At 45.7% G+C, this 14,454-nt stretch overlaps 1 protein-coding gene across 1 annotated transcript; it reads left to right on the top strand.

Annotated features, from left to right (window-relative positions):
* Positions 1 to 9,200: 9,200 nt before the first annotated feature.
* On the top strand, positions 9,201 to 11,042 carry lingo2b (leucine rich repeat and Ig domain containing 2b; the record flags this gene model as incomplete). Its single annotated transcript, XM_079217276.1, has 1 exon — positions 9,201 to 11,042. The coding sequence occupies one exon, from the start codon at positions 9,201 to 9,203 to the stop codon at positions 11,040 to 11,042; it is 1,842 nt and encodes a 613-aa protein (XP_079073402.1).
* Between the last annotated feature and the right edge of the window lie 3,412 nt (positions 11,043 to 14,454).

The raw sequence follows: 14,454 nt of genomic DNA, 5'->3' as shown, positions 1-14,454 counted from the left end.
ATGTTTTCTCTACTCAAAGTAGATACAAATGCCTTATTTATGAGGTTCCTGGTTCCTTTCAAATGAAAGCACTTTTCATTGTTCCCATTTCCTCCGAGATCCAGAGGAGCGTCTGTTGAATGTTAAAATCAAGGACGGACTCTAATCAATACTCGGGATCGATGTGGGCAACATATAATTGCAACAGGCCCCAACTCGGACAGTACAAATGCCTCCCCTGAGTTTTGTGGCAAACACGTTGACAACAAGAGGCCGTGTAACATCAGCGGGCTCCTTTTCCTTTTTCCTTTTTTTTTAAATTGATGCGAGTTAAGGCTTGACCTTTTCAAATTGCGACGCCTTCGCCGCCGTGGTTTGGCGTCACCTGGAATTGAAAGAGACAGACTCTGCCACGGGAGTTCTCCTTCTCCGGTACCGGGAAGAGGAGATCATGCCTTTTCATTGTGAAAGCTATTTTTGGTGTGTTTAATTTTAATAAGTTTGTTAGGATTTCACACAAGCTTAACTGGAGATAATCCTCACCCCGTGCCCCGGCTGCGGCGAGCCTCGGATGGCGCTCCCACGAACTGACGAAACTCTGAAGCACTTTTGAAACGCATCAAATTGAACTTGTTTGCAGAAGATAACATTATTAGAATGGTTGCAGGACGAGGGGAAAAAATACATTATATGCTAAGACTCATTTCGGTGGACGGGGAAGAGGCCTGTGAATCAGCGGTGGTACACATATACCATGAAAAATGGATGAGCTCTACCTCCCGAGACTAAAATTAGACAGGAACCTAATATGCTGAGTGTCCTTCAGGTAACACTGTGATTTATAAGCAACAACAAGAGACTCAGGGTGAGAAAAAAAAAAGAATCTACCGTTCCTCAAAACACTCGCCAAGATAGGGACGGAAACGTAATGCCGCTCGACACAGCGTGGAGAATCAGATTATCCCTTTTGGAGGAAACCTAAGCAGCCATTGAAATGAAGCAATGGCGTCTTTTCGAGCAATCGCTTCCCACAATGTAATTACTGCGTGACTGTGCTTCTGTGCGTACGCTGCTGAGGAAGAATAGAAAGGATAACCGTATGATGTCGTCTGAATATTGATACACGGTTTCCTGTAGCGTCAGCCACAGATGTTGATGTTTGAGGGCGGAGGATACATTTCAAGTGGAAACCTTTCGGCAAGCGGCTAATAGATGAGCTACCTAAATAGTTAATTCATTAATGAAGAAGGACATTAATGGGCTTTTTTGTGTGTGGCCTTTTAGCTTCTGGAAGGAGCATCTATAGCAAACGACAGTAATGAATTGCTTACTAACATTTAAAAGTGCAGTCTAATGGCTTATTCAGTTATCAATTAAAAGGTCTTTTATTTAATTTATCGCTGGAATTTAGTGACTCAAAAACTGCCCCCGAAGCTGCTCTGGAGATTTTGCTGTGGCCTAAAGCCGGAAGTAATTGCTCTCTGTCGATCAGGCATACAGGTGTCCTCTCTCCCAAGTCCAAGAACAAGAGAGTTAAAACTCAAATGTGTGACTGAGGTTTTCGAAAAAGATGAAAAAAACGAATGCTGTCCCCCATTAGTGTTTATGGAGACATCACACGTTTGAGACTGTTTCCTAGCTTTAAGAGAGAGTAGCTCACCTTCACAAATACTGACTGAAAAGACTGAACTTTCCTCGGCCACATTGGACTTCCTCATTTAGATGGCGCTAAGAGGGAATTGCGAGATTGTCGTATACTTAGTGCTCGGGGCTTTCTGCTCTCCAAAACATATTTAGCTGTTGAAGCCTTTGTTAATGACTAAGCTTGAGCAAAAGATGACAAGACATTAATCTTGATTTGCATCGTTAACATGAATTGGCAGTCGTGGTTGCATCTACCTGCCTGAGTGCAACAATCGCTTCTCCTTTTAGCTCAGCTTTGATCTCCACCTGGTCCTGAGGGAAATATCTAGTATCTTTTTCGCTGTGAAACGCTTCAGTGAGCTCACCTGCTTGTTGCTAACTTCTTTCATTCAGGAGTCGGGTGGTAATTCAAGTGACAGCCGTACTTTACACGTGGTTGTTTGATTTATTGTTAATCTGACAGCGTTTGATTCAGACATGTTGGAAGTGTCCCGGAAATGTCACGGCGTCGCAGCTAGTGAGGTTTCCGTCACAGCCTTCAGGTAGAAGACTTGTTGGGTTCATGTCTGAATATACAGTGTATGTAACGCAGCCTGCAACCAGGAGACTGTTGTCATGTAAAACAAATAATCAGTGACGTGTTTTCCTGTTTCGTTGTTTCCGAACGTGCCATACTTATTTAATAAACTTGTTTGAAGCCCAACCACGATGTTTTTTCTAAACCTACAAAAGTGGGCTTGTTGCCTAAACTTAACTGCGAGCATTTTACAGTTACGACGTGGCGTTTAATGACAACGTTAACCCCGTGAAAAGCATAAAATGCGCCATAATGAAATGCAGAAATGTTGATAATTTTGTGCTATTTGTACACCTTCCTCAGAGATTGGGTCGATGACACAGGAAGCATGTCTGAAAGGGGCTTACATTTGAATTTAAAAGTGACAAAGTGACTGTCGGTCGGTGTGTTTGTGTTCTTTCTTTCCCCTCGTTAAGAAGCACTACGTCCCTCTGCCTTCCAGTGTGAGCAAACACACAACTAAGTATTAACTGGACTTTTCTAAATCCAGAGACTTTGGGGCAAAGCAACATCCCTCGTGAGCCGGCGGCACAGCCGACGTACCACGAGCCACATGGTGGAGGACGGCAACCGCTGTTGATGGCTCAACAAGGCAACGGCTTCGGAGGAAACACGGCCAGCGGTGCGGAAAGGAGGGGCTTAATTGGCAGAGTTTGAATGCACAAGCACTAATTAGCCGCGAGACGCACTGCCCAACATCCGACTCCCAACAGCCTCCTGAAAACCGCACTGGCATTTTGCACTCTGCAGGGTGGTCAGTGGGTGTGCAGACTTCCAAGAATAGAAAATGCATCCGGGCTTGTAAGCATTTGTTGTGAATGCACAGTGAATTATCATTAATCTGAGCCAGGGCTACATGTATTCGGCATTGCTTTTTGCATAATCCACAGCTGAAAAGTAACATGGACGAAAGAGCAATCAGCTGCGATTTCCTTCGTCAGACGACTTGATGAATAGAACATGCATCCCTCATGTTTCGTTGAGTCGGTGCATCTCAACGAGGTCCCCTTTGAAACAGCATCAAATTACATGTTAAACACCGCTAGCGGGACGTAAACACAATTTGCACGTTTAATTGTTTGTGCTTCAACGCACAGAAGCTAAAAAAAATAATTAAAAAAAGGAAGGAATATCGGTTTAACGTCGCATCCTTTCAGGTCAATCATGCGGAGCGTGTCCTGTTATGTGTTCACTCCATGGCAATAATCGCCGACATGTGAACTCTCTCATGTGAAATAATTCCATTATTCATGCCCGCTGTTATATGTGGAAATGAGCAACGCATGCCCATGTTTAATATTTCAAGTGAAAACAGAAGGATGAATGAATATTCCGCGCGGTTTACGACTCCAGTGATCCAAAGTGACAAATGAAAACTTAAATATATGCTTCTTTTTTCTTTCTTACTTTTTTGGGGGGAGGGAGGATGAAAATGTGCATTAAACATCTTTTGCGGAGGTTGTATTGGGAAAGATTAATGCTGATGAAAACAACAATGGCTGCTTTCCGAGGAATTGGGCGCAACATAAGTGAATTCAAAGCCCCCTGTTTGTGAGGCGGTGCGAAGAGGAGGAGGGAGGATTTATTGTGAAGATTATTATGCACGGTCACCACTAAAAGCCATCCATGCCTGTAATGCTGTGTACCTAACCACACACACACACACACACACACACACACACACACACACACACACACACACACACACACACAGTGTGCTAATAGCGTTAGCTTAAAGTACTGCAGACGGCACTGCGCACAGAGATGCAACACAACGTATTGATTCAATGGACACCTGAGGGGCGGACACACATTCTGTCAATATAAACCATTATTAATTCATAAATCATTTTGAGGCGATCAATATTGTAATTTGGAGCAGTTTTAAAAACATAATTGGCACAGTCCAATTAGGTCCTTCTCATTGCAAAAAAAACCCTTCTCTCTGCTCCTGTAGAAAAAGACGTAGATCTGGAAAGTGGGGTGGTAATGAGCGGGGCTTTAATGGCGCTCGTCGTGTCGGATTAAAATCAACATGAGCGTTGCCGGAGTGTTTTGCGAAGATCTCCACCAAGAGATGGAATCACTTTCCCGAGCTTTAGACGGTTAAATTCACATTAGAAGTCCCAGTCAACTCAAGCAAACAAGGGTGTTACGTAATCTCGTAAGCATGGCTTTCCTCATTCCTTCATGTATTTCTGCTTTATCTCTCTTCATTCTACCCTCCCCTCTCTCCCTCTCTCTCTCTCTCTCTCTCTCTCTCTCTCGTCCTCACTCTCACAGTGACTCATGCATCACCCTACAGCTCCTTTTTCGGCTGTCAGATTTTCTACAGTTTCACTGACTCTAATCCAATTCAGAACCAAATCCCAAAACGCCCAACCCTGTAGGCTGCCCTTCTCAATGACCCCCCCTCACCATTACCATTTACCCAGAATTCTGTGGGATATTGTGTGTTTTCCGTCTTGCCCATGACACGGTCGGTTCCAAGTGTTTCCAAAAGATATAAAGGGCTCGAAGGGAGTGAAGAAATTACCACTAGACAGCGCTGTATGTGTGTCACCTGGGTCAGCCTATCAGAGACATCGCCGTTTGTAGGCAAGTAATATGCCGGTTTTGTGCTACAGATAACTTCAAGTCTATAAAACTATATTATACCGGCATTTAAAAACTGTAATTGTGTCACGTTGGCAAACAGCCTCCAGAATCCTCTCAAATAAAGTCCAACAGTCACTATCTAGCTCTGATTTGATCTCTAATGGGGGAAATATCATCGCTACATTCTCTGCTATTGTTCGAGGACTGGCCATTGTTTGGAAGGCCGGTTATTCCAACACCCGAATAGTCCTAAAAATGTCCCATTGGACCCAAAGCCCATTTGGCCGATAGCCCATTATCCCGAAAACAACCGCCCATTCTTAGAAAAGTTCCCCGCAACAAACAGCTAATTATTATTCAGTATGACGTTATTCGTCCTTCCCAATTTCCTTTTTCTTCTGGCGAAGGCATGACGCACCGTTCTGCTCTTAGAAGTTGTTGCCTCCATTGGTTGGGTTGGCTAGGTTTAAGCATGAGGAGTGAGATTGGTTGGGTTTCGGGTAAGAATATCAGGGAAAGCCAATCAGAGGCAGAGAAGGGCGGGAGGGGCCGATCATTGCATTTTGCAATGTAATCAGCCATGTGCCTTTGTTCGCATGAAGTGTATATTTTAGGAGCAATGGGCCTTCGGGAACCCTGTCCGTTTGTTTTCGGGACAACGAGCCATCGGACAAATGAGCTTTTGGGCCAATTGGACAAATGGTGGTTCACCAGCTAGAGTTAGCCGCGAGCTTTGATCGTCTGCCTTGTGTTGCTAGGCAGGTAGCGTGCAGTGGGTTTATCAAAAATGAAAACTCGGGACGTAAAAGAACCAAAGCAGTGAGCTGAAAGACGCTAAAATGCTTCCTAGCACTGAGAGTGAACTGCAGAGTTATATGATAATTATATCACTACGAGCAGCACATGACACATTTCCTTCAATGCTAGAATTAAAAATATTGATGCAACTCGAAAAGGTCAGTTTAATTAATGCTAATGTGCCACTAGATCTGATGCTGTGGTTTAATGTCCGCGAAGCAAAGAGATCACAGAGTACAACTTTGGAATCCTTCGAAATGTTACTTTTAATTCTTCCGTGTATTGTTTTCTTAAATGTGTGACCACATTTCCAATGTGCCCAGCAGCTTCCAGTTCTTTATCCTTACCCCTCACCACGTTGGAAGATATTTTTTATTTCCATCTGCCTTTCACTCCTTCCACCTGCCATTGCCAGAAATTCTGAAAAGCTTCATTTCTACAGTATTTAGCTGGAAAAACAGAGGCCTCGTTAAAACAAGCTACTAAATCTCTGGCTAACTGTGAACAGTTGCCACACAATACAAAAGTAAATATCAGCTACAGAAGCCAACATTCGTTCAGCACTTATTTCTTGTAATCCTGCCAGTGTTTGAACAAGCGGTTTTAAAAAAGAAGAAGAAAAAGAAACCTTGCTTTGAAACCACATCCTGCCATGTAGACTTGTAGGATCACATACTATTATATCGCATCGCATCCCGTCAACCTGTCTGCTGTCCGTTCAGTCACTCAGTGGTGGGAGAAACGTCTTCATGGCAAACAGCTGAGAACAAAAAGCTGTTGTGTGCCAGATATGGATTTGGACATCAAACAGACTGCTGGTCTTTAGGAGAATCAAAGCGTTCAATGTAATGCACTTGCACTGTGAAACCAGGGTCTGGACAGACTATTTATATGTCCTTTAAATATGTCACTTTAGATTTAGATTTAAATTCTGAAAAATGTATTTCAAGTTATTTGAGTAATTCTAGTTTTGTCCCAGTAGCCGATCAGGGATGCTGAGCTTTTTTTTTTTCTTTCTTCCCAGGTTTAACTCCAGAGAAAGTCCAACACAACAACAGCCATTTTAATCATGTCTTCTTTTTCAGATATGAGCTTAAATAACTTACAGGGCCGTCGTGTTTTTCAGCGCTGCGTGCTGCCTGACACGCAACGCTCTGACAAGATCACCAGAGCAGTTCTCCTCTGCAGCAACAGACAACCGGACTGTAATTATTAAACAGAGAGGCAGAGAGGAACAGGGGCTGACGGCCAGAGGCAGACAGATAAATACACAAAGACAGCAGCGGGCTGGTGGACGGATAATAAGGTAGACAGACAGAGATAGTTACCAGAGCACCAGATGGATGGGCAACAAGACAGGTCGACAAATAGCAAGGCGGCCAGAATGACGGATTGGAAACACCTTGAACTCGCCTCTGCTGTAGCAACGAAACACAACTTCCAGGAATGTATTCAATGTGTGTGTTCTCTCAACGTGAGGACCGAAGGAATTTGAAGAAGAAGAAGAAAAATGTCGCCCGCCTTACTCTATCTCTTCCCTTTTTCATTAATGTGATTGGCAGACTACATGGAGCGGATGGGAGTGAGGGTTTGTAGTTGCTGTGGCAACGGCCTGCTCTTTGTTAAAGGCTACATTCCTGGCATCTGATGTTTCTGCGCTGCGATCGATAGAAAACCCAGCCTGCAGGAGGGACTGATGAACGGACTGGGGCTTTTGCCAGGCCAGGCAGGACCGAGAGAGAGAGAGAGAGAGAGAGAGAGAGAGAGAGAGAGAGAGAGGAGTTAGGTGGAAAATGTGCAAACAGGAGGGAGGAGAGATAAAACAGCGATAGGAAGATAGAGGAAGATATGGAGATGCGAGCTGTGCAGCTGCTGAGTCGGGTGGAGGGGTGAGTGCTGTGGGTAAGAGGTGTGTGTGCGTGTGTGTGTGTGTGTGTGTGTGTGTGTGTGTGTGTGTGTGTGTGTGTGTGCTCTCCGACTCCTCATGCCTCATCTTGGCTATTTTCTGAACGTCACTCACCTCGCTATCAAAGTATGGTGTGTGCCTGTCTGTGTGCTCATCATCGACTTACCTTTTTTTTTTATTTCTTTGCCGGATTCTGCCTCGCGGTGACTGACAGAGATCTGCAAGCAGTCTAAGCGCTTTCTTAAAGGAGCCTTTCGTATTTGTTGCATGTTTCTTTGGCGTTTGCGACGCGCGCCTTGACATTTTCCAGCGCTCACAGATGTGCCTGACGTTTTGCACACCTAATTGGCGAAGATGGCCATGAGCAGAATGCAGATACGACTGGTAATGAGGCAATTATGGTCAGTCTCACTGTCTACAGAGCCATCTGCCAATTCAACAACCTGTGGCTGCTGGAAGATGTTTTTCTGTCTCGGGCTGTGTCTTTCTGAGCTGTGAGGAGCCATGGCTCTCGGAGAACATAGTGTTTAACAGTTGAACTGTGCAACCCCCCCCTCATTACCCTGCCGTTATCCTGGAGAAACCCCTTTCGTATGTGGTGGGTAGGAGCTGGAGGCACGTTTCAAAGGAAAGGAAAATGTAATAAAAAAAAGAAAGAAAAAAGCACAAATCACATCTTTCAAGACTTCCCAGATTAAATATTGAATTTCATACATTGGTTTCCACACGTAGCATGTAGTTATCCTGCCATGCAGAGCGGAAAGAGATGCTGTAGCAACGTGCCTTCATGAGCTGGGACTGTGTTTGCTACAGAGAGGATGTTGCTCTGCCCCACTGATGGGTCATTTTGGGAAAATAAGGCAGAATACAACAAATGCAGAACACACAGAAGCAGCCACTTGCAGAAATAAGCAGTAAAGGAAACCGAGTGGTGGAGCAATGACGCAAGTGTAAAGTGTTGTTGGGGATTAGGCAAATGTTTGCATCTGTTATTTATCTTTTTAAGTTTTTGTGCCGATTGCTTGCTTTTTTTTTATTGATTATTAAAACGGGAGATGTATGCGGTCTCGACACAAACATGATGAAGATAGAAAAACATGCAATGAAACGATGAGCCAGTAACTCTGTGTATTCACTCGTAGAAGCAAACACAAGCTCCCATTTCATTTCCTGTTCAGTTTGAACACCACCCCACCCCCTCAGAGACTAACACACACACACACACACACACCATTATGGTTGATGCACACTACACAGTCGAACACATGCCGCAGACGCCAAACCCACATGGGCATTTAGCCTCGCTGCACTCTAACGAGGGTCATTTTCTCGCCATCGGGCTGAAACGTCTTCCATCCTCACGAAACAGCCACCAGTTAGCCTGCAACCTTTTTATTGCTCAAACAGATGACGAATGTTCACATTTTTCCTGCAACTGATATTTCTCTGCTGCGAGTTTATTTCTATTTCATCCACCTTGCCGGGAAAAGCGACAGTTCATTAAGGGAGAAAAGACTTGGCAGTTTAAAGAGACATAGAGTGTAAAAGGTTGAAAATGTAAAAAAACAAGGGGCGGTGAAGTCTGAGTCGAGTATTCTAACACATTTCTTGTTCGTGTCTTGCAGGGCTTGTTCGTGATGGTGCTCTGTATGCACAAGAAGCTGTGCCACGACAGAGGGCAACGTGGGTAAAAGAGACATGCGACACCCAGCCCTGAACCACTGCCACCTCTTCCTGGGCGGGGCCTTGCTGCTTCTCCTGGCCAGCCCGACCCTGAGCTGCCCCGCCCGCTGCGAGTGCTCTGCTCAGAGCAAGTCGGTCAGCTGCCACCGCAAGCGCCTGCCCACCATCCCCGAAGGCATCCCCATCGAGACGCGCGTCCTGGACCTCAGCAAGAACAAGCTCCGGATCATCACGCCGGACAACTTCTCCTCATTCCAGCAGCTGGAGGACCTGGACCTCAGCGACAACCTCATCAGCGTGGTGGAGCCCGGCTCTTTCCGCTCTCAGCTCGCGCTCCGCTCGCTCAACTTTCGCAGCAACCTGCTGCAGCTGGTTCCCGCCGGCGTGCTGTCGGGCCTGACCAACCTCACCCGCCTCGACCTCGGCCACAACCGACTGGTGGTTCTCCTGGATCATGCCTTCCAAGATCTGCGCAGGTTGACGTATCTCGAGGTGGGCGACAACGAACTGGTTTTCGTCTCGCAGCGGGCCTTCACGGGATTACTTGGACTCCAAAGTCTGACCCTGGAACGTTCCAATCTGACCGTGGTTCCCACCGATGCTCTGGCACACCTGCACAGCCTGGTCGAACTGCGCATGCGCTACATGAGCATCAGTTTTCTAAAGCCTTTCTCCTTCAAGAGGTTATCACGTCTCCGCCGACTGGAGATTGATTACTGGCCATGGCTGGACACGCTGCCTCCCCTCTCACTGCACGGCCTCAACCTCACGACGCTGTTCATAACCAACACCAACCTGTCTGCCTTCCCCGGCGCGGCACTGCGCAACCTGCCCTACCTCACACATCTCAACTTGTCCTTCTGCCGCATCCAGCACATCCATCAGGGAGAGCTGGGTCAACTCCCGCACCTGCTGGAGCTCCACCTCCAAGGGGCTCATCTGATTTCTATTGAGCCCTTTGCATTCACGGGCCTCAAATCTTTGCTGCTACTGGATGTGTCACAGAACCGCCTGGACTCTCTGGAGAGTGGAGTGTTTGCCTCGCCAGACATCCTCCAGAGGCTCTGTCTGGGTGGAAACCCATTAGTGTGCGACTGCAGATTGCTTTGGCTGCTCAATAGCCATAAGCCCCCCTCTCTGCAGATTCTAGATGTGCAGCCAGAGTGCAGCGCCCCGGAGCACCTCCTGGGGAAACCACTCCGTGACCTCAAGGAGCCCCTGGTCTCCAGATACATGACCTGCACCAAACCCCGGATTGGACCCAACACGACCCAGCTGCTGATGGCTGATGAGGGTCAGCCGGCCCGCCTGAGCTGCTTGGCGGAGGGAGCACCTCGGCCCTCAGTGGTGTGGATTACGCCTCACAGACGCTCCATCACAACCAAGAGCAGCGGCAGGGTGGAAGTCCAGCCAGATGGTACCCTGGAGATCAAAGAAGCGGAGCTGCACGACAGCGGTGTGTACTTGTGCATTGCCAGCAACCCTGCTGGAAACGCCAGCCTGTCGGCCTCTTTAGCTGTGAAGAGCCTGGGCATTGGGGACAGATCTCACTTTAGCAACAGGAGTTCAAACTATCAAACAGACGCTAACGGCACGTGGGGTAATGGGACAGTACTGTACAACATGACCTTTGTCCCCATAGACATTAAGACCATCATTATATCTACGGCGATGGGCTGCCTGTCCTTTCTAGGCGTGGTCATCTTCTGCTTCCTGATTCTGTTCATCTGGAGCCGAGGGAAAGGGCGCCATAAGAGCAACTTTGACATTGAGTACGTCCCGCGCAAATCCAACGGGGCGGCGACGGACGTGACAGAAACAAGCGGCCCGCGACGGGTCAACATGAAAATGATTTGAAAAAAGGGATGCAGACTTATGCATACAATAGCAAACAATACAACAATGTGCACATATCAGTTGGGGGGAAGGGGGGATGAAAAAAAAAGTTTTCTATGCCTCAGTGGATTTGTGACAAACGAAAGTGACGTGCTATTTACAGTGGGTGTCGATATGGCGGTGATCTAGTGATAAAGTGGGCATGTGACTATAAAAGTGATCTATGAAACCGTGGATGTGTTTATATGAAATAATGTTCTCATACAGTACATTGAATATACTACTATAACCAACATATCAATATGGGAGTGATATAGTGCTGCACTAGGCATGTCTTTCAGTGGTGATGTGATGAGTAACGATGTTGTCGACCCGCCGTGACATCAGGGTGCAGGAGGGAGCCGTTGGGAGTGACGGGGACATCTTGGCGTGGCTGGAGAGCCATCATCGCTGCGACATGTCAGGACTAAATCGTCTCAACCCCATCTTAGCTGCAGAATGGAAGGAGCGCGTGTCGTGTTCATGTGTGCGTGCGTGCGTGTCTGTGTGAGTGCATCGGTGTTTCTTTGTGCATGTGCACGCATTGCCTTTCTCGTTGGACGGAAACAGTTGAGGCGAGCGATTGGGTCCAAAGCATTTCTCATCGTGACGACAGTGCTGTCGCTGTTGGACTAAATCAGACGTTATCTATGTTTTGTATGCAAAAATCACAATGAATATATTTAAGAAAAATGCTGCATATGTTTAGAAAAAAAAAGAGAATAAAAGTGCATTGCCCCGCCCTCGGAATGACTCCAATATTAAATTGGTGTTTTTCCAAACTCAAGGAAACGTTCAAAGTAACACAGCAGCTCCAATGTGACGTCTGAGCTTTTCTTTTTTTACCGGCGAGCTCCCTCACACTTTTCCTGAGAGATAGCGGTGGTCAGAGCTGTTATTACTCTGGAAAAGCTTCCAGCCACAGAAATGGCATGTTGAACCCATTTTATAACATTATAAATCATCGGCAGATTTTCCTGCCAAACAAATCCCTCGACATGATATAAAAGAGTTGGTGGCGAGACAGAATGGCAAAGATTTACTGGCCGGTGCCCTCTTTGGGACAAGACAAAGTTGAGCTTCACAGATTTATGGGTTGTATTTCCCCGCTGTCACATTTTTTCTTTGATCGCACCACTTCAAGCTAGCGTGTCCAGATTCTTCCCCAGGGCGCCAAGGGTATTTGGGGGTATTTAATAGATGGCAATTTGAAAGTTGTAGTTGAAATCTTGTATTGTTTAGTTTTTTTGTTGAAAATGTTTTAAATGTTTAAGAAAAAAAAAGAAGAAAAAACAGTAAAAACCAATTAAGGGCAATTGTTTGTAATGCAGGGAGGTGGGTGTTAACTTGTGTGATCCTGTTGTGATAAAATGTTTCAAGGTTGTATAATTGTTTTCATATGACAAATTTATGGGTATATTTTCAAAAGGAAATAAATCTGAATCATACCCCGATAATTGGACTTGCGGTAGTTGAAATTTTGTTTACTGACCTTACAGTGATGTTAACATATTTCATTTTCAACCCTGTCCTATTAATCCCTTTCTCTCAATGATATCAGTTATAATATTTAAAATTCTTCCTATAACCCATGATGTTAATCTGTCACTGAGTATTGTATTGATCTACAGTCATGCCTTTTTCATATTCCATATATCATGTCATATAGTAAACCTTCTGTTGTAACAACCCAACAATTATGTCCTTTTTACTCGTACGGTCAGTATATTATTACAGTGATTTGTATATTACCACATCTTTCTTGTATTTTGCAGGATATTTGAGGAGGAGTGTTTCCTGTCCAGACCTTGTTCTACCAGCTTGCTGTTTCATGTGTTTCAGGGTTATAAGCCGCATCAACTAAATTGAAAGAAAGAGTCGTATTTAATCTAAAACATGCCGCTGTTGCTGCTGCTATTTCCCGCGTCGGGCGTATTTCACGTGAATTGTGTATGTCTCACACCGTTCGTAGCTATACCTAAAAAGAAGTGATGCACTATAATGTGTATATATTCATTCAGAAGTCGCGTAACTTACGTAACGGCGCTCGATCCTTTCCTAACGCCTTACTAGATACGTGTTCCTGCGATGATGGAAGTTTAGTGAAACTGTTGTGTGAGTTCTCCCCACTGTGACGCCTTCAAGGCCAAAACACTGCTCTTGCTGGACTCCAGTCCACGCTGGTGGCTCTTGGATAGCCCAGTCATTTGTTTGGTCGATTTTTCCACCGCTTTAGTTTGCACAGTTCGCCAAGAGTCCCCAGAGTATCAATACTAAGGACCCCTGACTTTTCCTTTAGCGCCACCATGAGGTTGACATTTTTGGTGGTGCTGACCAATTCTAGATTGTGCATTCATATTCAAGATGCCCTGATCTGATCGTGCATCACACTTCCTTGTGGTCCAGACGGGGATTGGAAAACTGTGACAACATGCATATTTTTGCGGTTCACACTGATCAGAAGACATTTGGGCACACAATTGAGCTGCAGAGTGCGTCTGTCGGCTGAATAGCCTGTGAGCAAGCAAAACACACACACACATGCACATTGCATGACTTGATGCTTAGTCAAGGTGACACCCCGCGTGACGCACCTATGGTATATTCTAACCCAGGCCAAGTGCCACACTGACGAAGAGCTCTTAGCAGCTGCCTCTTCCTCTGCGTCTCCCGGGAATTAGATAAAAGGAAATGCTAATTTGGCATCCCCGCTCAAACAGAAAGCGTCTTTTTCAGACGGCACTTAGCGCTATCATGCTAACGGTAAAAAAGAAAGAGCTGTCTTTTTGTGTGTGAAAGCTCACAGGGAATATTCAGACGGCTGCTGTGCAATCCCGAAGACGAGATCAAAGTCCCTCCGATAGGCTTTTTATTGTTGCTGTTGCAGGTTCCCTTTTTACCCGAGAGAGCGCCGTATACAATGGAGAAGAAATGTAATGCAAGTGTCACCGGCTTGTTTCCTCACATCATATCTCTTGTTGATGGAGGAAATTTCGAATCAGTTGTTCAATGATTGGAGCTCACACAAGCGGAGCGTCGTTTGTAATAGAATGCTACAGATGCCTTTACTCAGTCAGGCAAAGAAACAACACGCTATTAACTTTGTTTTCCGCCTGCGATGGAAACAGGAACCGTTAAACATTGCAGTAGATATACCATGCCAGGACTCTAAGTGAATTAAAACACTTGAAGAGTGTTTGGTGTTTAGGCTCTGGGCCATGCGCCCTTAAATGAATAATTTCAGACATCTTAAAGGATCTTCATAAAAAATCTGTCACAACCTTGCAGCCTCATCAAAGCCCATGAATCAAAGCGAACCAGACTCTGTGGGTCTGGGTGCTGCGTCAGCGTGAGCTTAGCTCGCTTGTTAAAGAGGATTTTCGTCACAGCGGAG

The sequence above is a fragment of the Taurulus bubalis genome, assembly GCF_910589615.1.
Source record: "Taurulus bubalis genome assembly, chromosome: 4".
Lineage (NCBI taxonomy): Eukaryota > Metazoa > Chordata > Actinopteri > Perciformes > Cottidae > Taurulus > Taurulus bubalis.
This window is presented reverse-complemented; position numbering and strand designations above follow the sequence as displayed.